The sequence below is a fragment of the Cryptotermes secundus genome, unplaced genomic scaffold, assembly GCF_002891405.2.
Source record: "Cryptotermes secundus unplaced genomic scaffold, Csec_1.0 scaffold588, whole genome shotgun sequence".
NCBI classification, from domain to species: Eukaryota; Metazoa; Arthropoda; class Insecta; order Blattodea; family Kalotermitidae; genus Cryptotermes; species Cryptotermes secundus.
Window position 1 is genome coordinate 18,043 of NW_019737990.1, and position 26,552 is coordinate 44,594.

Genomic DNA, 26,552 nt, shown 5'->3' on the forward strand with positions numbered 1-26,552 from the left:
TATCCTGGAAATAATGGGACAGGTTACTTTTCTTGTCAGTTAGAAAGAGCTCGACTTCCTTTCGGAGTTCATATAACCTCTTGCGAACTTTACCGCGGAACAACCAACGAACTTCCGAATGGAAAAGAAGATTTTGATGATCAGAGCCCATTTCGTCGCACAATTCTTTTAACGGTCTCGTATTTAAAGCACTGTTTTTTATATAATTAATAATCTTAACAGATTGAGACAGGACTTCATTAAGCTCAGGTGCCATTTTTTTGGAGGCCAGTTTTTTTTTTTAATGTAGCCATGCGTTGACACTAAGTTATTGCCCGCCATATCCTTAATTGTAGTGACCTGAATTTCTACCTGTAAGACAGGCAGTGCCGTCAGTGCAAATTCCAACAGAATTTTTCCATTCCAGACCTCTCTCTTCAATGAAACCATTTAAAACTTTGAAAATTTCACTGCTGGTAGCGTGCGTAAGTAATTCAGAAACACTTAAAACGTCTTCCTTCATGTCACTCCCATCATGGTCAATATATCGTACATACGTAAGTAAAATGCTGCTGTTCTGTTCTGAATATCTGTAGATTCGTCCAGCTGTAATGCAAACAGTTTCGATTTTTAATTTTTTCAATGACTTGCGTTTCTGTATCTTCTGCCATATCAGATATCCGCCTACCAACTGTATCATTCGACAATGGGATGTCTTTCATTTTACTTGCCGCAGACTGGCCCAATACTTCATTACAAGCAGCAGTCAAAGACAGCTTAATGAGTTCTTCCCCAATGGAATGTGGTTTTCTACATGTAGCTATCTGTAGTGATATTAAATAGGATGCCGTCAGAAGTGAAGTGTCAGTGGTTGAAGCTTGGTAAATAATTTTCTTTTCTACTTTAAGTGCATCTCTTCTACGCATAAAGAATTCAGTGGGTTTGTTGACTAGATTGGAATGTCTTGTGTTGAGATGTCGGGTTAGTCGCGATGGTTTCATAGCTTCATTTCCCAGAACAGTAGCACAAATGGCACGTTGAGGTCGTGGCAGTTGGTCAGTGTTAGGGCATTGTATGAAACCAAATTTTAAGTAGCTGTCCACGTACTTACGAATGGATGCAGACTTCATCTTCTGTGTGCTGGTGGTTTTCCCTTCATTTTGTACATCCTGGATATCGCTATGTAGGCTTGAGGTGGATGAATCACTACTTGTTGCGTCACAAACACCTTCAATACGAGATTTCTTAACACCAAAATTAAACAAAGTCCCCTGTCTCTTATTCATATTAAAATTTAAATCACTCAGGTTTCGAAACAAGCACCTACACACTGCAATGCGAACTTGCGAAGAAACAGCATTCAGTATTACTAGATTTGAGAACCGGATACAGACTGCCTTGATCTTCAGTTTCAGTGGAAACATTTTCTTTATACTTCCTTGCTGATTGGTCACTGACATTTGCAACACAGATTTAGGTGTTCTGTGTCTAAGCTTCTCGACACAAATAATATTCTCCTCACAATATTTCCACTATAAAATATTTATTCATAAAAAATGCTTGGAGAATGAAAGTGACAAATTCCAGAAGAGCCTCTCGCGGCCCAGCGTAATTGATGCCAGGGCCCACTACTGGGCCGCGGCCCGCCGATTGAGGAGCACTGCTCTATGCCGGCGAGTGTATCTGTTGGCGCAACCTAAAACACACTAAAAGGAACACTTATCATTGCATTCTGGATAGGAGGCTGAATGGGCCTCAGCCCTTCTGTACTGTTTGGGAAGAGAAAAATCTCTTGCCCCTACTCACCTCCAACTAGTGCCGAGGTCAAGAAGACGTGGATCAATTCATTCACTCCCCCATACGTCTTCATTGCCTCGTACCTAACTAGGCAAGCACAGGGACACATTTACCTTGTAACTTTACCCAACCCGCACGCAGTAACGTAGTTGGTTGAGGCACTATAACAAACCGATAGGTCGCCGGTTCAGTTCCTTCCAGCCGCACTATGGCTCTGAGTCGACTCAGCCTTTAAAAGAAATGAGTACGAGGGATCTTCCTGAGGGTAAAGGGCGGCTGGTGCGTGAGGCTGACAACCTCACCACCATCTGTGAGCCGATTGTCTAGAAACTCGACATTTCACAACCATATAGGCCTCCATGGCATGTTACCTTACCATACCTTACCGGAAATCAAACTCCAGTTCTACAATTTTCCCCTCCATTAGTCTGGTCACTATACTGACTGAGCTATCTCGAATAGAATTACGAGTAGATCACTTGAAATGTGGTTGTGGAGTAGGAACAGACATGAGCCTGAATCGTGAAGGTAAGGAGGAGAAGGTGGGGGGAGGGGGAGGAAGAATACGATATGTAAGTGAAAGTGCTTGTCTGGGGGCAGGGGTGGGGGCTTCGTGCTAAGTTCTCCTTCCATCACATAAACAAACAAACCGTAGGCACTTGAGAAGTACTTCAGAAGCGCAGACCCTAGGGAGATGTAGAAGTAGCAGAAACAGGCCACTTCTGCCTTCCCTTTGCGCCAGGGTCTAGTCTGCATAGCCCCTGAGAAGATATCGCCATTCAAATGAACCGACATCATACTCCACTTATTCCGTAAAATCCGCGTTGCCCCAGAACGGAACTGGGATTCAAGAGACTTTAAGGGCGTTATGATCTTGTGAGTTACGACACTATGCATTCTGGCCTCTGACTTCAATCTAAGCATAGAGGGCATAAAAGTCTGTACAAAATACTTACTTGAAAACACGTAAACGACGGAGTCGGTATAGTGACGGACTACGAGTTGCACGGCCCGGGTTCGATTCCCGGCATGGCAATTCTTTCTCCACTGCGTCCAGACCGACTGTGGGGCCCACCCGTTCCCCTATCCAGTGGATACGGGGGTCTGTTTCCTCGGGGATAAAGCGGCCGGGGTGTGGAGCTGACCAGTCTGTTGCTGAGATCAAGTATGGCGGAGCTTTACTTCCACTCCCCCATGCGTCTCCATGGCATGCTGCTTAGTTAATTAAGCACAGGGATAACTTCTGCTTTACCCATAAATGAAGCACTTTGGAGACCTAGTCGTAAACGGAAATATGTTTATTCATTTGTATCTTACTAACGGCGTCAGTAGCTCAGTTTGTGTACCTTCGAATGGTAGGGCAATTAGTGAATAATGAATTGGAAGGAATATGGAAGGAACCAATCGTCTAATTTAAGGCATCATCCTGGAGTTTCCTGGAGGAACTGAGGAAGACCACCAAAAATTTCAGTCGGGGTAGTCTGTATGCCGGCCAACGTTCGAATCGTACACCTCCAAATCCAAGTCAGGAACGCCGTTGGAGCCAGTTTGATTGGTTCAAAGTCATGTTAAATGGTCAAAGAAATTGGAGGGTGTTAACTGGATTCAGCTGACTGAGGATAGAAATGAACGAAAAATAAAGTCAAGCTATCCCTGCAATAGGCCGTGGAGGCCCATAGGATTGTAAGACGTCGAGGATCCCATATTTTCTAGACAGTCGGCTCACAGATGGCCGTGAGGTTGTCAGATTCAAGCGCCAGCCGCTCTTTACCCCCAGGAAGATTCCTGGTACTCATTTATGTTAGAGGCTGAGTCGACTCCAGGGACATAGTGCGGCCGGAAGGATTAGTCAACTGAAAAATCCAATGAGCTCATCAGGAATCGAACCAGAGACCTTCCGGCTTGTAGCATAGTGCCTCAACCATCTACATTATCGCGTGCCCCGGCTTAGGATAGAGGATTTTTAAAATGGTATTGAACTTTCGGATCACGTAATTGATTGGGAAATATTTCTACCAGTCAAGTATTGAACACATTTTCAAGAAAATGTCTTTTGATTTTTGTTCTTACGTCAATTTTGACGAGATGAAATCTGAAGTTTAAGCACTGTCGATCCGTCTTTATCCTTTCCATATATAGCGCGTTCGCAATTAGAGGACGCATAAATTCTCCCATTGATTTCACCATGTCTGTAGCAACTCGACAGCCCTGTTCATGAAACTTGATATTGGACAGTTTTGCTGAGATGTCTCAACCAGTTCAAGTTTCGTTTAAAACGAAACAACGATAACGGACGCTTTGTATGAAGATCTGTTTCCTTCTAGGCGTGTATCGAGACTTCGCCTCTGACATTAAGGGAGGAACATAGACTGAGGGTGTTTGAGAACAGGGTGTTGAGGAGAATATTTGGACCGAGGAGAGATGAAGTGACAGGAGGTTGGAGAAAACTGCATAATGAGGAGCTTCATAACTTGTACTCTTCTCCAAGTACAATTAGAATGATCAAGTCAAGGAGGATGAGATGGGCAGGGCATGTAGCACGAATGGGGGAGACGAATGCATATAGGATATTGGTGGGAAAGCCAGAAGGAAAGAGACCAGTATGACGACCAAGACATAGATGGGTGGATAATATTAAATTGGATCTTAGAGAGATACGATGGGATGATATGGATTGGACTGATCTGGCTCAGGATAGGGACCAGTGAAGGGCTCTTGTGAACATAGTAATGAACCTTCAGGTTCCATAAATTAGTGCGAAATACTTGAGTAGCTGCACAATTGGCGGCTTCTCAAGAAGGGCTCAGCTCCACGAGCGAGGGAATGAAGCGCCTATCGAGAGTGATTAAAAATTATGTATCGGAGCGATAATTGTTTTCAAGAAAACTTGTACAGAAACATGAAAGACATAGTCTGAGTCTAATGTACTTTGACTTTGGAAATTTTGTGCCGTCTGTGTGCAACGTCGTTCACTGTTCTTTCTTTGTATTCCTTTAGTGGACACTGCATGTTTCGGCCTAACTGGACATCTTATATCACGCTATAATTTTAAGGTACTTATCTACTAAATAAAAATATTGAATGTGCCAGGTTTTTTATGCTATTCATACATTTCCTGCATGTGGATACACACATGGACACATCCCCCCCCCCTTGACACTACAGCCCCAGTGGGCCTAGACCTACCTCAATGAACTTCTCCGTTCACTTCGGTTTTTTTAGATCTTACACATTCAGTAGGACTCCTTGGGCGGGTGATCAGCTCGTCGCAAGGCCTCTACCTGTACGCAAACACAGAAAACCGCACACACACACAAACTAAACATCCATGCCCTCAGTGCGATTCGAACCCACGATCCCAGCTTCCGAGCGAGCGAAGACAGTACATGCCTTAGACCACTCGGCTACCGTGACCGGCCACGGACACGCATACTTTCATAAAATTTCACATAATTGGTGGCAGACGACACAATGGTGTTGTCAACTTCGTTGGAGAGATTTCCCTGTACAATACGCGACCTTAGGTGTATGAAGTTGCATGCCTCTCCTTTGATATTGGAAGCTGATTATCTATAACGTAATTTTCTGGCATCCGACTGAAGTATTTTCCACGAACGGTCTCGTTATGTATGTGTACCTTTCAACGAATCGATGTATACAACTTGGCGACCACTGCCGTTTGCCTGTCACTGCGTGATGTTACTTGGTGTAACAAGATGGAAAATGTTTCACATCATAATGCCAGTTAAATGTCAAAAGAACCAAGGTGGAAAAAAATGCAAAAAGAAAGTACACTTTAGCAAAATGTCATAGCTTTCGAATAAATGAAATTGAACTCCATTTGCAGTCTAGTCTAGCTGTAAAAGTGTTGCCTGTACAGTACTCTTCCTGTTGCAAGATGGCGGTCTATCCAATTTCATGACATACTTTATTTGGTGATGTCACTTCTGAATTCGTCATGTTTCACATTTACATTCTATGAATTCTCCGTAGGTGACTCCATTGTGGATAAGAAATATTTTGTTTCTTGGCATGTATTACGGAACTGTGTATGTTTACGCTGTGTGCCCAAGTCTGAAACCCATGTATTTCTTTGAATTACCCATAAGGCACCATTGTCGATCAGACGTCTCGTATCCAAGAGGTCACAGGATTGTATCTCGCCCCCAAATGGTATCCTTATTCGGGTATTCGCGGTGCTAAGTACATAGAAAGATTAAGCGTCATTAAATAAATTAACAAGAAGTTCTGGGGAGAAGAAATAGCCTACTTTCCTTTAATATGACGTGGACCGCATAGAAAATGACGTTTCCAACAAGCCTTGTATTGTTGACGTGTATTCGCTGCCACGGGAACGTGTTTACTGAGCTGTTGACTAGCAAATTTACGAGGGCTACATTTTACGGAGATGTTGCCTAGCGATGGTACGAGGGATACACATACAGACACACACACTGATGGGAGTGAGTTATGAAGTACGCCACTGAGGTGGGTTCAGTTGCCATGCGTAACAATTTTCGTAAATTTTTGTTCAGGCATTCAAACGTTGATGAGGGAATGGATGCAGAGAGACACAGCATGGAGATCCAGTAAGCCTACTTTAGGAAAGTAGGCAAAAATCTGTCATTAGACGAGTTTAGAAAAATTACTTACAGAGATACCAGTATATTTTCCATAAAATGTTGGGTTAAAAAGGTGATCACAGGTGTAATTAAACACACCGGGATGAAGACGTGTTGGGAAGGGGAGGTATGGGTCCACGTATTGGGAGGTGACTGGCCACTTTCACATTCCGTCCGCCCTATCCCCAGAGAAAGAGTCGGAGCCCCCTTAAGTCCCAGATCCGGTTCAAACGCTTTGGTTTTCTCTTGAAAATTTCCAGCCAGAAAGGCGTGATGTTGAGTTCCTGAAATTCAACGTGACTGTAATTTTTGTACAATTTCCTCGAAGGACTTTCTTTGATCATAATGTAATTTTTATTTCTCACAAGCTTCTTGGAAACATTCTGAGCTGCTACTGAATTTTGGATATTGAAAATTTCATTGCTGAACTGTATTTGGGACATGAATATTATTTTGCTAATATCAGAGGAATATTCGCAGATAAATGGTGAAATATGTTCTCAAGCGTTAAGTTTATTCCACTAATACTCGTACAGTCTTGTACACAGTACTAACTGTATGCAGTAACTTAGCTATATGTTTTTATCTTGCTGGTCATCATCAGGATGTGATGCATTCATTCTACAGAAACTGCTGAACTTTGAAGGGTACGGTCTTCTGCGTTGTAATGTTGTATAGTTCGGAGACGCCAGAAGTTTGCCTCCAGCTTCCTGCTGCTGTCTTCCTTGGCTTACTTTTCTACACTGAAGATCCTGATAAGCGAGGTGAAGGGGGTTACGTTTGATCTGATTAGGTTACCTTAATGTGGGTTATATTTCGTTAGCTGTGGTTAGGAAATTATGTTATAAGAGGTTAGGAAAGTTTAGGTTAGGTTAGGTTAGGTTATGTAAGACTGGGGAATCTGAATAGCGATGAGCTACGGGCTGAACGGCTGAATTTGCGCATGCGCCTCTGCTGCTACCTAGTGATACACATAGGAAACCTGTTACATCAATTACAGCTGTTTTGCTTCCATTTGTGACCCATTTAATGTCTGGTTTGTTTTCATTGAACTATCTAGTAACACTGAGATTGGAATGCATGAAAAGTGCCCTCAACTTCTCCGTGACTCTGACGTGCCGGTCCGAGTGCAGCTGTTCACCTCGTTTCTACCTGGCGCACGGGCTGACCGTCACAGCCAGCCAAGAGAGCTTGTAAATCTTCTCTACTTTAATTCCTTGTTGATGAATGTACACTGGGCCGTGACCTATATGTGGTAGGGTGACGAATGAATGACATCACAAATGGAGACATAAATAGGCCCTCTGTGTTGGGAATAGACATTTAATTAAACGATGCCCATATCAAAATCCTGTTATCTATTCACTTAGTGATTTAAGATATGTTTTCCTCATCTGAAGTGTCATTCTATATAGTTTCTCTTTGCTTACATGTAACATGTTTACACTCTTTCTTTCATTTATGGTTTTGATCATGATATAGGTCAAATGGTCATTCTGCGGCTTCTGACTGATAATCCTCGCTTAAGTCACTGGAGATATAATCTGAGATTTCTTTTGGGATGAAGTGGCACTAAAGCACATTTCTCTCGAAGTTGCTTCAGTTTCCTCCTGCTGATCAATATCCCACTATTGTCCTATACTCATATGTGATCACCCTCTTAGCTGTTCAGTGTGCCTGACCAGGCAGCACATTATCACATCTTCAGTCTCTAAGTCTGGGGTTTCATCTCTGACCCGGAACGTGACTCATTAAACAGTAATGAATTTGGTTTCTTACTTTGTTTATGTTTTAAATATCGACACTATGAGTAACAAAAATGTACATTGGCTCTGTCGGTAAGTTAATAGTGAATAATGAATTGGTTGCGGAAGGTACGGATGATCTCCTAACGTAAGGTAATATCTCTTCCTTCGCCTTGAACGGCTGAGGAAAACCACAAAACACCCAGAATAATAGGTTTACCGGCCGAGATTCGAATCGGACACCTCCAGAAAGGAAGACAGAATAATTACCGATTGAGCTGACTTACTCTCTTATCTTCCTGTATTAAGGCGTGACGGAATCTTGAGTATTTTTCGTCGTGAAACCAAGCAAGGACTCAATACATCGGCTGGACTGCAGAATCCCTGCTCCACTGTTCAGATTATCACGTGTTAGTTACTAGACACGGGGTTTGGATGAATAATTGGATTTACTGAAGGCTTATAACTCGTCACTAGAAAGAACTGTAATATAACAATACAACTGATTTACACTGGAGATCACTACGGCTACAGCACGCATGAAGTCCTCTGATTTTTCCCTTGTCGGTGCCAGATACCAGCTGCTAAGTGCAGCTCAAGGCTCAAATATGCCGACTGACTTTTCCCTTTGATCCTCGTCATATAGCCTCCGTACGGATCGCATAGAAAACACCGTATCCAACAGTTTTTCTGTTGTTGCGGAATCGTGTTTACTGCGCCGTTGCGTAGCAGTGGACGCCCTTTCTTGCTCCAGTGTTCCGGCTTTCAGCCGTCATGTCACGCTACGTTGCGTATAGTCAATTGCATGGAAGTCACATATCCCAGCAGTGACACTGTGTGTACGTTGACACGTCTTAGCTCGTGGAAGGCCCTTACCGGCTTCTGTACTCGAATCTGCAACAGTATTTTGTTTCTTAGGTACCGAGCAATTTGGCTCCAGCTTCTGACCTGTATTCGGTTGGAGAAAACTTGCAATCTCAGCCTAAACACGTTCTATCCTGCCCGAAAGCGGAAATAATACGTATCTTTCCAGAGAGAATTCTCGTGATTTTTCTCAGTCCCTTCAAGTAAATACCAGGACAGTACTTCATATTGCATCACGACGCCCTCCTTCCGTATCATTTTCTGGGGGCGAATTCGACCTCAGCATGAAGCTGACCACTCACCTCCAACTACGTCGTAGTGCCCACGTTAAGAATGAATGGAACTATACCTTCACTCCCCCGCACCAACTCTGTGGCCAACCCTATTCAGTGAGTACCGTGGACTCTTTCTCCGGGGATAAATCGCCCGGGAAATAAAGCTGACCTTTCGTCGACATCGATAATATTTTGAGCTACACCTCCAAACCCCTTTTTCGTCCAGACTTTCTGATATCGAAGCAGCTTCCTTTCCGATTTGTACCGTGGACTCTTTCTCCGCGGGTAAAGCACAGAGGAATGAATGTGACACTAACATCTATCTGGTAAAGGTAACATTGCCCCTGTGCTTAACTAATTAAGCACTACGCCATGAAGGCGTATTGGAGGAGTGGATATGCAGGTTCATATTTTCTTGACCTCGGCACTAGCTGGAAGCGAGTGGTCAGCTTCACGCCTCTGCCTCTTTACCCCCCGAGGAAAGAGCCCACCGTATCCATTGGATATGAGGTTGGATGGACCCCAGAGCCGGTCTGGACTGACCTTACCGGAACTCAAACTCCGACCCCCTGTCGTCCAACCCGTAGTCAGTTGCTGTATACCGACCGAGCTATCCCTGCTCCTGTACTTCAGTCTGGTACAAAGATTAGAAGTTCGTGAAGCTGCAGTGCACACCCTCGTACGCTTTCATGGCGTAGTACTGAATTAATGAAGGGGATAAATTTACCTTTACGTTATGTTCAGCTTAGGGTTGAGTGACGGTTGGGCGCGGATTACTTCCTGACCTGCTGTGTCTTACAGATGAGTTCACGACCTACATACAGGTCATGTTTTGTTAAGGAAGGTCGATGAATCCGTTTCGTTCTCTGTGAACCTCTGAAGCATGAAATTAATCTAACATTTTAAAATTTCAGTCCGTATCTCACAGGAACCATATCACGTCTCTGCTGCGAGGCCCAGTGCTCTTTAGGGAAACAGTCGCTGTTTATTGTCAGAACCATACGGAACACACAAACACACTGTGTGGGCAGAATGCAGAGTTCAGTTCGTACCTCACAGGAAACACATTACGTCTCTGCTACAAAGCTCAACCGGTTAATTCTGTTTAGGGAAATAACCACTGTTTATTGTGAGAACCATACGGAACACACAAACACACTGTGTGGGCAGAATGCAGAGTTCAGTCCGTACCTCACAGGGAACACATTACGTCTCCATAACCAGAGCATAACCAGTTAATGCTGTTCAGGGAAATAATCTCTGTTTATTGTGAGAACCATACAGAACACACAAAAAAATATAATCTGTAGGCAGAATGCTGAGTTCTAGTACGTTGAAAGTTAGCGTTACATATAGTAACCACTGTGGTTTAAAGGCAGCAGACAGACATGCTCTCTAATGTCGTGTAGTCCAGTAAAAGTTCACAGACATTTCGGAAAAACGTAGTGACTCCAGTTTGGACGACATGCTGAGCATTCAACGAATGAGAACCAAGCCGAAATCCAACAATTGTGCTACCTAATTATTTTCAGAATATTGGCTTCTCTCGTGAGTCTAAATTGCATGCTAAGTCCTTCCTCCCCAAGGCCTTCCCGTCCTTATAATAGACCGTATGGCCTCTGGTCTCTAGTCTGTAAGGATACTGTTGTGGCCTCTTATATTATTGATCAGCCTGAATGCACGTGGACGTCGGATTTTTTATCTGTTATTTTATGACGCTGCCAGTGTCTGGACTATATAGCATCGAATGGGTGGGTGGTAGTAAAAGGATAAAGTCCACGTGCTTAATTAATTAAACATGAAGACGTATGGGGGAGTGTGTATATAGATCCACCATTCTTGACCTCGGCATTAGATAGAAATGCATGGTCGGCGTCACGATGAATTGGAAGGGATTTGGAAGAAAGTGGTTGTGACCTAATTGAGGTACTATCCTGACATTTCCCTGAAGGGACAGAGGAAAACCAGGAAGAACCACAGTCGAAATAGCCGTTGTCTCGGCCTTCAATCGAACGGAACATTACCTGGATACAAGTTGAGAGCGTTACCGCCACGGTAACCCTCTCTGCTTCCTCTTATTCCTGTTTTCACTCTATATTCAGCCTCAGTGTTGCATGTAGTGGTAACCTTGGCCTCATTTTGTGCTGTCTCATTAATTATCAGTGGATAGTTTCCCTGGAAGTTCTACCCGAAACTTGACTGGTAAACTGGTTCGGAAACAAGTCCGTCAGATGCAAGGCCTCTCCGAGGCATGGAAGCACCGAACAAGTTGACGCTTCTGGTTTTTATTTGGAAGGTACCCGGGTTCGATTCTCGGCCATACACCAGCTCTCCGGATTGAGGTTTATACTGACTTTCCTCGGCCTCTCTAGCCAGATATCAGGATAACACATTCTCATTTAATTTGCATTACCGCCAGAGCTTTCGACCCTGTAGGTCTCTAAGTTACAGCTCGCGGCGTTAAATACACTCCATACGAATTGTGGAGCCGAGGTAGCTGTAGGGTACGAGCTGGACGACCGGGATTCGATTCCCGGTAGGAGCAAGACGTTTTTCTTTACCCCATTTCGTCCAGACCGGCTGTGGGACCTACCCAGCCTCGTATCCAGTGTTTATCGAGGGCTGTTTCCCCGGGGATAAAGCGTTCTGAGTGTGAAGCTGTCACAGTCGCCTCCATCTAGAGCCAAGGTCAAGAACGGTGGAGCTATACCTCCACTCCCCCACACGTCTTAATGGAGTAGTGCGTAATTAAGCAAATGGACAGCTTTACCTTTTACCTAAAGATAATACAGTATCTCATTAAAGCTGCGTAAGTTGGTGGTATTTGGCCTTCAACACACACAAAAAAAAAAAAGGAAACCAATCGAATTGCTCACGTTGGTTTTACTTTGGTAGCTGCTCCATGTTTCAGTCTACATTTGGGACATCTTCAGGCAGCCTCATTAAATACTTCTATTTGTTAAATTGACCTAATAGGGATCCATATTAGTAGTGTTCTTCACAGCCATATAACACGTGCAACTGTCACGAAGTTTCAAGAATTTATCAAATTTTAAAATTTGTCAAAATTTTAAATTTAAATTTCAAATTATTTAAAATTCTATTATTGTTGAATGTGAAATTATATTTTTTTTTTTCCGCATTGTAGGTTGTCTTTCGCCCTAGGTTCGCTGTTATACAGGGTGATTCATATAGAACGGGCCCGACGAAATGAGGTGTAATATAAAATATACCATACAGATATGAAAGTAATTTACACATATCTTATCTTGGATTGTGTGCCGTGAGCAGAGCAGGTGTTGAAAGTGTCCGCCTTTTTCAAGTAGGCATTAGAAACACTCGCTGTTCAACAGTGTACTCCATGACTGTCGCCTGCCCACTGCAGACACGTTTTGGCATTGTCCTTGACCTTGCAGCATAAAGGCTGCCACTTGCCGATCATGCGCACACCATTCGACTCAGCACCGCCCACGGATTATTATGTCGTAATTGTGAGTGGTTATATGCATCACCTGCGAAATTATTAGCAAATTCATCGGGTCGGTTCTATACAATTCACTCTGTACTATATGATCCTTCTGTGTGGGCGTTTATGCCGCATCTGTTCCTGGTTACAATGTCAGTTGATATAGACTCCTAAAACGAACAAACACTGGATCACAGACAAATATGAATAAAGATTTGCGTCTAATATCGCATCATCTAATACAAATAGACGCAGTTGCGCAGTAACGAAGCTGCTACGTGTATTTACAGACTGTCTCGAAGTGCATTAGGGTGGTGATAACCCCTCAACTCTCAGTCACGAAGGTACACACGAAATACTTGTTTACGGCGCGGTGTATCATTTCTGGCGCCTTTGACAGTGAGACAGGCGTGCAGCTCCTGGAAATAAAGTACGCCGATGTTATAACTGAAAAAAAAAATGTATTTTCGACACTGTAACATGTCCATTCCAGCAACTCCCAGTAACCCTTTAACAGCATGATAGTATTCACCGCGACGTTTAAAACTTAAAGACTCCACTCTCCGTGATTCTCAAACTAAACAGCGATTATTTCCCTATATAGCCTTAAGCTGCTCTTTGATTTATAACGAAGGGTCACATATATTTTCTATGCGGAAGGAATTTAAAGCACCGATCACAGTGGCCGCACGGTGTAAGGCATGAACTGTCTTCGCCCGCACAAACACTGTGAACGTAGGTCAGAATCCCACTTGAAGCATTGATGTCTGTGTACGATTATTCTGTGTTTCTGTTGTCTTGTGTGCAGGTAGCGGCCTTGCGATGGGCTGATCCCCCGCCCAAGGAGTCCGAGCGACTGTATAAAAAGATCAAGGGACTGAAAAACCTGCCAAGGTCCAACAAAGGGCTGTAGAACCGTAGACAGATAGAAATTTAAAGTTTCATGAAGGCCTGTCACCCCGATAAATTTGTGGAAGTCAGCTTGCATTCTAAAAGTCCTGCGGCCAACCATCTGGGACACAGGCTCTCTTGATTTTCCTCTGTCTTAGAGCATATACTGAGATGGTCCCAAGATCCAAGTCGCTACTGTGTGCATCTCATGCAGGCCTCTCGACTTAATTCATCAAAATTAAGATCCATTGCTGTCAAAACCACAAAAATTATTATTTCAAATTGTGCAGTTCGATATTAATTCAGAAAGTGAATCAATTTCAGGCTTCGATGGATTAAAATGTAAAGGAAGTTCCTGTAGTTTTCCGCCTGAAGGTCATGTTGAAATGTGGGTGCATCAGTTCATGACATTACATATTTCAGAACTGTTACTGTTTATTGTATAGTATGATTAATTTTTATTAATATTAATTTATTTAATTTAGTTGTAATTGTATTGGCATTGTATTCATTGTTTATACTGTCCTTTGTTTATATAGTTCTGTATGCTATGTATTGTTTGAGTGTGGTGTGTTATTTTGTGTGATGTGTCTTATTGTAGTACCACTGCCACTGGGTAAAACCTATTTGCAGTTTAATAATAACAGTCAGTAGATCTACTTGAGAAGGTTTATTCCCCTGTCACAAAAGTTCGTAAATGACCCTATCCTCATGTAATTGAAAGCAATCCACGCATTCTCATGTTATACCTTTTGTACGTATAAGCATCAGTATTAGTCTTACCAGCTATGCCTGTGTCTGCAAGGCAGTCTCTTCTTTTCAGGCTCTGAACAAAAACCTTTTAAGCATGACATCTTCAGGATTTTGTTGTTTACAGCTGTTGTACTTACTGCGGCTTCTCTGTCGCAGACTGGCCTTACAGATGTTTCTGTTGAAGCTGGTATCCCGTATTTTCCTATTCATTTATTCAGTTTTTCATCTAATAACTATAATTAGTCTCCAGAACTTCACGTTGTGCACCGAAGAAATAGCTTAAGTGATAAAGCTTCTGACTTGTATTCGAGAGGTACTGTGTTCGAATCTCGGCCGGGACATAGACTGTCCAGATTGAGGTCTTCTGTCGTCTTCCTCAGTTCCTTCGGGCAAATTATGGGCCACTACCTTCAATTAGACCACAGTCACTAACCTGTCATCCTTTTCCTTTCCAAATCATGTTTCATTATCCAAACATTTCTCGGTATGGCCTACAGTCTGAGTTACCAACATCGTCTTTAAATAAACTGCAAAATACAGACATTCTTACTTGGCCATCTGCTAAGAGGATTGTGTTTGAACAACTTCTGCCAATGTATAGAAAACAAGGTAAAGCTATTTCTGTAACAGGCCCTGGAGGCCCATGCCATTCTGAGACGTCGAGGCTCTCACAGTTGGCTCACAGATGGCGGTGAGGTTGTCATTATCAAGCGCCGGCCGCTCTTTGCCCCCAGAAAGATTCCCGGTACTCATTTCTGTTAGAGGTTGAGTCGACCCCAGAGCCATAGTGTGACTGGAAGGATTAGGTAAAAAATACGTTGTCTCTATGCTTAACCCATTAAGCATTACGTCATGAAGGAGTATAGGGGAGTGGATTTATACATCCACATTTTGTTGACCTCGGCATTAGTCGGAGCTGAGTGGACAGCTTCACGTCCCTGCCGCTTTACCCCCGGGAAAAGAACTGCCGGTACCCACTGGATAGGAGGTTGGGTGGACCTCAGAGCCGGGTTGGACGTCGTGGAGAAGAAAACATTCTTGCCCCCACCGGCACTCGAACTCCGACTCCTCGGTCGTCTAGCCCGTGATCAGTCGCTATACCGACTACGCTATCCCGGCTCCTCGGAAGGATCAGGTCAATTGAAAAATGCAATGAGCTCTTCGGGAATCGAACCCGTGACCTTCCGGCTTTTAGCATAGTGTCTCACCCAACTACGGTACCGCGTGCCCACTCTGGCAATGTATAGACGCCATTTATTTCAGAGTCATGGCCCGCATGTTTTAAGTGTTCAGCTGAAATATTTCAGTTATGCGGCCTCACTTGCGCTGTTGAGTGCTGTGAACGGCTGAGCCCTTGAAAATTCAGACTGTGTTCTCTTCTGTCAGCATGACCTCGTGCCCGCGCACTGGAGGCCAAGGACTCTTGCAGCTGGAACCCTTCCAGAGGTCGTACTTGCGTAGCAGGTGGCATGTCCCCTCGGAGCCAAGGGCAGAGTCGAGGTTGATCCGAGGGAGAAAGTGTCTTATTCTGCGCTTTTCATCGTCGCAAATAGATCGCGCAGATTATGAGAGGCAGTAAATGTCCCATAACAGTAATTTATCTCTAGAAGTAAACTCATGACTCCAGGCGCTGTTCTCGGTGACGTCATAGAAACATAGAACAGCCGCTGCGAATTCAGCGGGAAGTCTTTATCGTTTATTATACGAGCTTTCATGCTGCTAACTTCCCCTGCTTTTTGCTTCCCTTGGCGAGAGACAGAGTCCACTTGGTACTGCAGTCACTAATTGGCCTATTGTACCAGCCCCAGTTGATAGAAGATGATGATGATGATTGTGGAGCAATCGTTGGAATGAGGATTGGCAGAGGAAACCAAAATACTCAGAGAAAATCTGTCTCAGCGCCACTTCGTCCACCACAAATTCCACATGACCTGGCCGGGCCTCGGACCCGGGCCACCGCGGTGGGAAGCCGGTGACTAACTGCTTGAGCTATGGCACGGCCAACTTCCCATGCTTAATGTCGTATTCATTTCCTGTCCTACATGTTACCGAATGATGCGCCGAGACCGACGTTTAACTCCAACTCCCACGAATAACAAATATAATCGTAAACCGTATCCATCATGAAGGATACTACACTTTATATATCCTCACCAAAATACACTAGTAAATAAATAGATAAACCGCTCATTAATCAGTCATACGTTGTTCACCGAATATTCATAGGGGGCGGGGGGGGCTCAATTGCTGGGGATCCCCGATCCGGAATAAACTCAAGAGTGTTGGTGAGAAAAGTCTTGAAATTCCATACATGGTGATCTTCATGTACTGTATCCAGTCATATGTCATTACGACGATCAAATCCAGTAAGATGAGATGAGTGGTAGATGTAGCATACGTGTTGGGTGTGTATAACGCGACAAATAACTTCACGCCATATTTGATATAGTGAATTTATTGCACATTCGCTCTTACATAAGCAACAATCCATGGAGTTAGTTTAATTGGTTAAGTAGTAAGTTAGTAACGATTTGCGAAGTGGTTGTGTGTCGAACTCATTTACAGATAGTTGTATTACAGTGTATTCAGCAGGATCACTATAGATACATTGTAAGAACGTTGTGAAGTACTGACTCCATGTACAGGTTTCCTTATAAGGGTCGAAGCCGGAGCTCGCCAGCACAGTGATTCTTGGTTCCCAGTCACCCGAAAATCATAACAATATTTTACTTTATAACGGCTCTGGAAGCCTCCAGACCACACTATGACTCCTGAAGGCTGAATTTATTACAATTACGTCATAATTAATTTCTTACCGCACAGGAAACACACTACGTCTCCGCTACAAAGCCCAACCGGTTAATGCTGTTTAGGGAAATAATCGCTGTTTATTGTGAGAACCATATGGAACACATAAATACACTGTGTGGGCAGAATGCAGAGTTTTAATATGTTAGAGCAGGTGGTACATATAGTAACCACTGAATTTAAGATGGTTAATAAAGTCATTACTAAGGCCGCACCATACCTCAAGCGGTTAGTCACTGGCTTCCCACCGCGGCGGCCCTGGTTCGATCCCGGGTCTGGTGAAGAGGGATTTGTGGTGGACAAAGTGGCGCTGGGGCGGGTTTTCTCCGAGTACTTCGGTTTCCCCTGCCAATCTTCATTCCACCAAATTCTCCATCATCATAATCACCCGGGGCAGGTACAATAGGCCAATCAGTGGCCGCCGTGCTTAGTGGACCCAGCTGGACTCCACCCCCCACTAAGCGAATTAAAAAAGAAGTCGTTGCTATGGGTCATATTGTACGAGGCTCGATTATAACATGACCTATGGCATTTAGGATTGTAACCTCTATATTTCCTCATTTGATGATTGGTAACATTTGACATTTCGTGTGAATCTCGTAGGATTTGTGTTCGAGCGATTGCGTGAGCACACGAAATCATAAACTGAAGCTTCAAGAGCTACCCTCAGTGCATACACCCACATCGCTTCTCTGCATCAGTTCAGTCAGCTGACTTTCCAAAGCCTCAAGTTCTTAGTATTCATAATACTGGTAGAGACTTTAATCTTGACTCTTGGGAAGTGAGGGATTGTGGGACCATCATAGGGTGAAGGGATGGAGACAGACTTGCCTGTTGTGTATAACATCAGTTCGGAACATATTGGCCACTAGACTACTTGCGTACTGTTCAATTGAAATAAAATAAACAGTTCTGTTTTGGCCCAAGTAGCAGTTGCTGATCCGCGCTTCTACCGCGCCTTCTTCACAACTCTCAGCATTAAAGTGTCATCATTTATACAGCATTTAAACTGCACAGCGAGGGTCACGTGAGGTCACCTAAGTGCAGGTCGATCTTCACTGGTAGCCCCGGAAATGGACTCTTCTCTCTGGTATCACTAGCGACTCTCAGTGAGAAGTGAAGGCCGCGGACACCCAGGGGGTTGTAGAACTTTCTGCCCGGGTCCGACCCAAATGCTAATTGTCTAAATACCGAGCAGATGGGGGTAGCTTTAACGGTCTAAACATGTGTTCGGGAGGTGACAGGTTCGAATCTTGGCCAGGACACTAACTATCCTGACTTGACTTTTCATGGTTTTCCTCAGTCCTTTGGAACAGTCCAGATAGTACTTAGATTAGGCCAAGGCGGCTTCCTTCCAAACGGAAGGTCTGTGTGCGGTTTGTACCGCACGCGCTGTCAGGCGATGAAAAATACGCCAGAGTGGAACACTGCAAAGACATGTTACGGTCGGCCCAAAGTGATACAAAATTTACAAAATCGATTATTACTAGTGATGAGACATGGTGTTTTCAAAATGAGCCTGTCACAAAGCGGCAGAGTGCAGCGTGGTTGAGGCCAAAGAAGCCGAAACCAAAGAAAGTGCGCATGCAAAAGAGTCGAGTAAAGACACTGCTAACCGTTCTCTTCGATTCCAAAGGAATCATTCACAAGGAATTTTGATTATTATCTCGAATTCCTCAATCGTTTGTGGGCGAGAATTCTTCGAATTCGACCTGAATATCGAGAGCAAGGTTCCTGGTTGCTCTTCCACGACAGTGCCCCACCCCACAAATCGAAGATCGTGCACGATTTTTTGGCCAGAAAAGGGATCACAGTCCCTGATCACCCTCCATATTCGCCAGATTTGGCTCCAGCAGATTTCTGGTTGTTCCCAAAAGTTAAGTTGGCGATGAAAGGAGACCATCACGACACCATCCAGGACATCCAAAGGGAATGTACCCCAGTTTTAAATGCGATTCCACAAAAGAGTACAGTGACTGTTTTCGAAAACGTTCCAATCGATTCCGGCTATGTATTGATTCAGAAGGAGACTATTTTGAATAAAAAAGTGAAATTTTGAAAATAATTCACGTCTTGTATTTTTAATGAACACAGTCCTAACAGAACCTGGACACACTGTGTACATACCAAGTTTTATAAAGATTGGTCCAGGTATTCAGAAGTTGATAGAAGAGGAACATACAGAGACACAGACAGCGTGATGATATCATAAGCCTGTTTATTTTTTTCAAAATAAAGAAAGTAAGCTAAAAGCGATGTTTATGACTCTTATTACCAAAACAGAAATACGTCAGGATATTAAAATTATATTAGAGGCTACGACGAAGTTTGAACCTCTGGGCTACCTGACACAGAGCAGAGTGCCAGCCTTTAATCCATGACTTCCGGTTGGGCTCTTGTAGGATTCCGAATATACCAGTGTAAAGATGTAACAGCTGAGGTCGTGAAGGTTTCTGTGTTCTGGGATACAACGACGTGGAGTTCTTGAAAATCGGCCGAAGTTTCGGAGGAATATTTCGCCTCTATCTTCATTGTCGAAGAATAAGCCAAGCAAACAAGCCGACATGAAGTGTGTAGCACGCTCTGCTACCACAAGATAGAACTCTTAACGGTAAAATTATTTTATACCTTCATGTATTCTAACCTCGTCAGTAGACAGAGGTGACTGGTCAGCTTCACTCTCTTGCCGCTTTATCCCTTTGCCCATTGGATAGGAAGGTGGGTTGGACTCACAGTCGGGTTGGGCGCTGTGCACAATAGAAGATTCTGTGTTTCTGCCGGAAAATGAGCTGAGATTTCCTGTGCTGCCAGCCCGTGTTCTGGTCACTATGTTAACTGAGCTATCCAGGCTCACACTAGGTGGAGAAGAATGTTCAGCTTCGCGCCCCGGCAGCTTTATTCCCACGGAATGAGCCCTCGGTACCCATTAGACAGAGGGGTAGGTGGGCCTCTGCGAGGAATGGAACCCTGATATCCCATTCGTCCAACTCGCAGCCTGATCACTGCATTCACTAAACCGTCCTGCATCATAGCTGCATATCTCCATGAGTTGTCAAACTTGACAGACGAAGATCAGCGGCCAGCTTCACGTTCCGGCCGTTTTATCCTCGTGATAGGACACACTTGAATGGACAGAGGGCTCGGTGAGACTCAGTGCTGTTGTGAAAAATAAAGCCTCTTCCGCTGTCGGGTAGCGAATGTCGGTTATCCACCCGGTAACTGTGTTGCAGCTTTGCGTAGCACTGTCCGCACTGTTTCACATTAATGATACTTTGGTAAGATTTATTGGGATTGGTGAGCGGATGAGAAGTCATCAGACATAGGAAACTGGGACTGTAGGTGTTGCTTGAAGTCTGGTTCCATAATTCAGGCTCAGAGAGACTTCAAAAGGATTTACAACGTTAACAAATGTCTCACCAGGAACTCAATATTCTGGTACGTCAAAGGGAATAAATCTTGACGCCTCCCCACACGTATACTGGATGGACCTGACAACTTAAAAGACTGCATTTGCCCATGAGACTGTCGTAGAAGACAACTCGGTGCTATTAACTTCTCATTTAGATCATGTTTAAGGTTAACGTGGGATGTGACGCCGTGTATTCTGATAAAAATTTCGATAGAAATTACTGTAACCATCATCAGTACCGAAGAGTAAGCCAGACAACCAAGAAGAACAAAACTTGTTGCTTGGCGGTTTTGCCTACTCATAAGCCCTGAAAATGGAATTAGTGTTCCACCGAAACGTCGACAAACATCTACCACACTACATGACTTCGCAGAACATGATACTCTTCTAACGTAATTGGTTACAACTACGTTATTTTTTCTCGTATTTTTCTCGGGTTTCCCTTTTCGCCTAGTTAATAGCTGTCAACTTCGTTACTTGGCCCTAGGGACTGGCTACACTCGGTGGTGACCCTGTGATGAGCATCATATGATCCTGGTAGTCACTTCGCTGCACATACGGCTACTGCGTCAGTTTTCTGCGCACAGCCGAACAAGTAGCGCGCTGCTGTCTTCTTCCCTCATGATTCAGAAATTGTTTCGTGCTTGGGTCTGTACGCCAGAATAGTGCATAAAATAGGGCCACGACCGCTTCCTTCAACATAATTTACAATTCGTTATTCAAAATCATCCAGTCATTCGAAGCTGTGTAGTTCGAATTATTGACAGCATAGTTATATAAGTCAGAGACAAAAATAAATTAATAGAATTTCTGATTGTAGAACCTCTATAGTTTATTATTTTCGATGAAAATAAATTTCGATCTTTATTATTGGTCCTTGAACACAGTGACCGACAGAAAAGTATTCCTTGTGCTTAAAGTTTAGCACCACGACATGAAGACGTATGAGGGAGTGAAGGTATAGCTCCATCATTCTTTACCTCTGCATTAAATGGAGGTGAGTGGTCATCTTCATGCCCCGGCCGCTTTGTCCCCTGGGGATAGCCTCCGGTACCCATTATGTAAGCGGCTGGGTGGGCCCCAGAAAGCAAGTCTCGACATTGGGGAGAAAAGAAAACGCTTCCCCTTGCCAGGACCCGAACCCCGGCTCTCAGACTCCTTCAATCATAGCTCTAATCGATTCAGTGGTTCTTTCCATTCAGAACTGATGCTGAAATTATGAATCTTACGGGGGCATGCGGTAGCTTAATTGGTTAAGTCACTATGCTACAGACTGGAAGGTCGCGGGTTCGATTTCCGTTGAAGTCATTTGATTTTTCAATTGACCTAATCCTTCCAGCCGCACCATGGCACTGGTGTCGACTCAGTCTCTAACAGAAATGAGTGCCAGGAATCTTTATGGAAGTAAAGGGCGGCCGGCGCTTAGGGCTGACAACCTCACCGCCATCTGTGAGCCGATTGTCTAGAATTTGTGAGAGCCCCGACATCTCACAACCTCGGGGTCTCCACGGCCTGTTACAGGGCTACCTTTATCATTTTATTGTGCATCTTATGGACTGTCGATAAGTGAGGGGTACAGAACAGTAAATATTGAAGGAGATCGTACCAGAGCTGTCAGACACGCGGTTCCGGGTTCAGATAGATGTGTACAAACTTTTGTGCGATGCCGCTGTGCTTACGCCTCGCAATAAGATTGAAGGCCCAAGTGTGTCCGCAGTCCCTGAGACAATTCCTTATGAAGAAAATGTGGGCATATCCCCACGCATTCGTAACTTCGACAGCAGAATGGACTATCGCAGTACTTCCTTGTCCTTTTTATGCGGGTTATCGATTGAGAATTTGTCTGTCTGTGCCGCCTAACAGTTCACCCTGGTTCTTCTCCAAAACTAATTCCGCAGAACAGGGCCCTTTTTCAGAAGACACTGGTCTCACAGCTAGTCGTTTCTTACCTCTTAGGGAACCCAAATATTCATTACCGTGTTCCCTCAAACCAGCATTTGGTCTCCATCCCAAGCCAGATGAATCCAATCCTCATCTTTTATTCTATTTCTCCATGTTCCGCTGTAATATCATAATACCCTATACACCTAGATCCTACACCTACGCCTGTTTATTCCGTGTTTTCTAACCACAATTTTGTGTGAATTTCTAATCTTTTCCATGCGCGCTACATATCCAGTCCATCTCATCCTCCTGCACTTGATCGCCCAAACATCATTTGGTTAGGAATGCGAATTATGAAGTTTCTTATTATGTAATTTTCTCCAGCCTCCTAATTCCTCGCGTGTCGTTTGCCGCTACGTTTGTCTAAAATACTTGACTATTCGTCATCTCTTCATTTGTAGCTCTCGTAAATCATTCTCTACATATTCCAGCCATATCAGTTTGGGTATTTTCATTCTTTCCTTCTTCTTCAGAATTCTTCATAGCCGCTTTCGTTGGGTTTAGTTCAATCATATGCTCCAAGCAGTCAAGTCTTCTCCTTTTGATATCCGCTACCGATCGTGTGTTTTATACAAATTTCTCATTCCTTAGTCTTGACCCCCCCAACTCCGTATTCGCTCACTTTTCCATGCGTGACTATAGACGGGGTTCGGATTGGTGAATGGATTTACTGACGACTTATACAGACGACTCGGAACTACAAGTAATTACAACGCCACTGCTAATCTTCACAATTCACAGATCAGCACAGCACCGGCTAAGCTTTTCTTTCACCGGCCGTTTACTGGCAACGGCTTCTAGCAGTGGAGATTCTTCAACTTTCACTCTCTCAGGTTATCTCTTCGTAGCCTCCCATACAGAACTCAACTGGCGCTCAACTAAATTTGTCCGCTGCTTATAACATCTCGACACGTATCACACAAAAAACACCCCGTTTTCATTGTTGTAATCCAACTGCTGCATTAAGAATCTGCTGCCTAACAAGGGAGCGTGTTTGCCGGGCCATCGCCCAGAAACGGCCGCTGTTTACAGAGTCACTCCTCAGCAGTGTGTCTATACGCCACAATAAATTTAACCCTTTCAGTCAATACTTCCTGTCACTGAGGACCAAATTTTCTACGCATCGCCCACCAAACATTCCCTTTCCTTCCATATAAAACTGCAGTCATGGTTTGAACCTTCACGGCTTCATAGAGTCGTTTGCTTGTGGTTTCAGTGCCGGACCAGGAGGAGACGTCTGAGGACACCGCTAGGCCACTGCAGGCGACAGCCCTCATTGTGCTGTCCGTGGTGGGCTCTGGAGCTAACATCCTGGTCTCCATCGTGTTCCACCGTCGCCCTGCTCTGAGGTCGCCTTCCAACAGGTCAGTCAGTCGGTCGGCCGTCATTAACATGAAACTTCAGACCCAACTAGTGAAATTCCCGTTTAAATCTAACGGTTAAATTCGGAATTCTAATCTCTGCAAATGGTTTCCATAGGCAACCCTTTCGTTTATCCATTCTTGCATTTTATAGCCCGCTGAAGGACATTCTGAGGTCAGGATTTCACAAAACGTAAACTTCAACATGTCTGGAAAGACTGCTCTTGATATACGAATTAGAGCCAGTAAAAAGGCCACAAATGGATATAAAAGGTAAAACATGTGATATTCGAACCTGGAAGAAAGCATTTGTTTCTCGACACCAACATTAATATATTTGTCCCATGGCTTTACCAGTGCGTCGAAACCCGCAGCAAAGAAGTCTTTTGACTGTTGTCTCAACCTATCCTTCATCAGCGAAACGTTTGCCACCAGGGTGGAACTGCTTTGCGCGACAAACAGTTCCACCGGAAACAGGAAACATTTCTTTGTGGATATTCTTTGCGTTGAGCCCATTTGTCCACAAAATACACACAACAGAACGCTGCTCTTCCGTAATACACTCCTCATACACGGTCACAATTTTGACTACTGAAACTAGCCTCCGAACTTGCGCATGCGCGTCTGCTACCTAGACCGTCATGAAGCTGGACTGTGCTGCTACCTAGTGATACACACAGAAGCCCTATTACGACCATTACAGCTGTTTTACATCCATTTATGGACTGTTTACTGACCCTCTCCCGTAGTAGTAGTAGTAATAATTCAATTCAGTTCTCTGTTACTGACCTGCAAACGTAACATCCCAGAGGCCAATTACAAAGTTAGCACGAGAACATAGAAAGAAACAACAAATACTTACAAAATATAAAATAAGGCAGTTTATATAATAATAATAATAATAATAATAATAATAATAATAATAATCTAGAGGCCATACAGGTTGGTCTAGAGCAGTGGTTCCAAAAGTGGGCTGTACGAGGAGGCGGTATGGTTTTTTTTAATTCGCTTAGTGGGGGAGTCCAGCTGGGTCCACTAGGCACGGCGGCCACTGATTGGCCTATTGTACCTGCCCCGGGTGATTATGATGATGGAGAATTTGGTGGAATGAAGATTGGCAGTGTAAACCAAAGTACTCGGAGAAAACCCGCCCAGCGCCACTTTGTCCACCACAAATCCCACTTGACCTGATCCGGGTTCGAACCCGAGCCGCCACGGTGGGAAGCCAGCGACTAACCGCTTGAGCTATGGCGCGGCCGGACGGTATGGTTGCGCTAGAGGTGGGCTTCTGCGAACGTGTTGTTCGCTTATTTACTACTGAAGTGAGTTTAGACCAGACAAGCCCATCCATCGCATCAAGAATTTGCTAACAGTGAAGTAGTTACTAAATGTAGCATTTGATTTTATTGTTATTGTCTTCCTTAGTGGGTTGTGCAAACAGCTGTTCTGAAGAAGGGGCTACTGGGGAGGAGTTTATGTAACCAAGGGGGCGGTGGTCCGAAAGAGTTTAGAAACCTCTGGTCTAGAGATGGCGCTCCCGACGTGTGTTCGATAGGTGCTATGTTCGAATCTCCGGTGGGACACCGCTATCCTTACTGAAGATTTCTTTGCTTTCTTCATTCCCTCCAGGCATATTCTGGAATAATACCTCAGTTAGGCCACCACCACTTCCTTTCGTACCCTTTTTAAATTTTTCATTCATTAGTCGACGACGATAGGTAAATTGCTGCTGGTCGTCGCCAGCAAAGTCATTCTTGTTTCCGAGTCATGCGTGACTCATTAGCATATGATGACTGGGAGTCTACAATCACCGCATCCGATGTTAAATTTTCTCGATACCGAAAGCATCGTTAAATAACCTAAGACAGAATGGTGTAGGTGTACTTGTAAGCGACGAAGGTCGACGCCGTAATGTCTACTGATGACACTTTAATGAAAGCAAATAAAAAGTAAGAAATGCTATCCTTGTAACAGGCCGTGGAGGTTCATAGGGTTGTGAGACATCGAGGTTCTCGCATTTTCTATACAATCGACTCATAGATGGCGACAAGGTTATCAGCCCTACGCGCCGGCCTCCCATTTCCCCCAAGAATATTCCTCGTACTCATTTCTGTTAGAGGCTGAGTCGACCCCAGGGCCATAATGCGGCTGGAAGGATTAGGTCAATTGAAAAAATTCAATGGGACTTGAACCTGCGACCTTCCGGCTTGTAGCATAGTGCCTCAACCAACTACGCTACCGCGTGCCCCTATGACACTTTAACAGCGTCGTTCATTACGGCATTCTCCTTTTGTCGTAAGGTATTGAGATTAGTTTTCCATTTGGTTCCCATAGAAACAAGAGTCTGGCAAACTTTGCTACAAACACTGGCCTTGGCTAGACTAATTAAGCCCATATATCTGTATGTCGCCGAACCGACTTCTCCCGCACGAACACTAGGGTCGTGGGTTTGAATCCGACTCTAGGCATGGATGCTTGTGTTCTGTGTATAGGTATCGTCCTTGCGACTGGCTGATGCCCCGTCAAAGGAGTCCTATCGACTGTGTATAGATTAATAAACTGAAAAAGCGTCTAAGGTCCACAGGGGCTGTAGAGCAATAGTTAGATAGCTGAGAGCCACGCCAAAGCTGAGGCAGTT

The 26,552-nt window shown here is 44.2% G+C and overlaps 1 protein-coding gene across 1 annotated transcript in view; it reads left to right on the top strand.

The window, feature by feature from the left end:
* The window catches only part of LOC111870653, a 45,122-nt gene that overhangs the window by 11,752 nt on the left and 6,818 nt on the right, over nucleotides 1-26,552 (top strand). Inside the window, exon 2 of the mRNA XM_023863121.2 lies at nucleotides 23,770-23,917. Within this exon, the coding sequence (XP_023718889.2) occupies nucleotides 23,770-23,917 (148 nt within the window). The remainder of the gene's footprint in view (nucleotides 1-23,769; nucleotides 23,918-26,552) is intronic.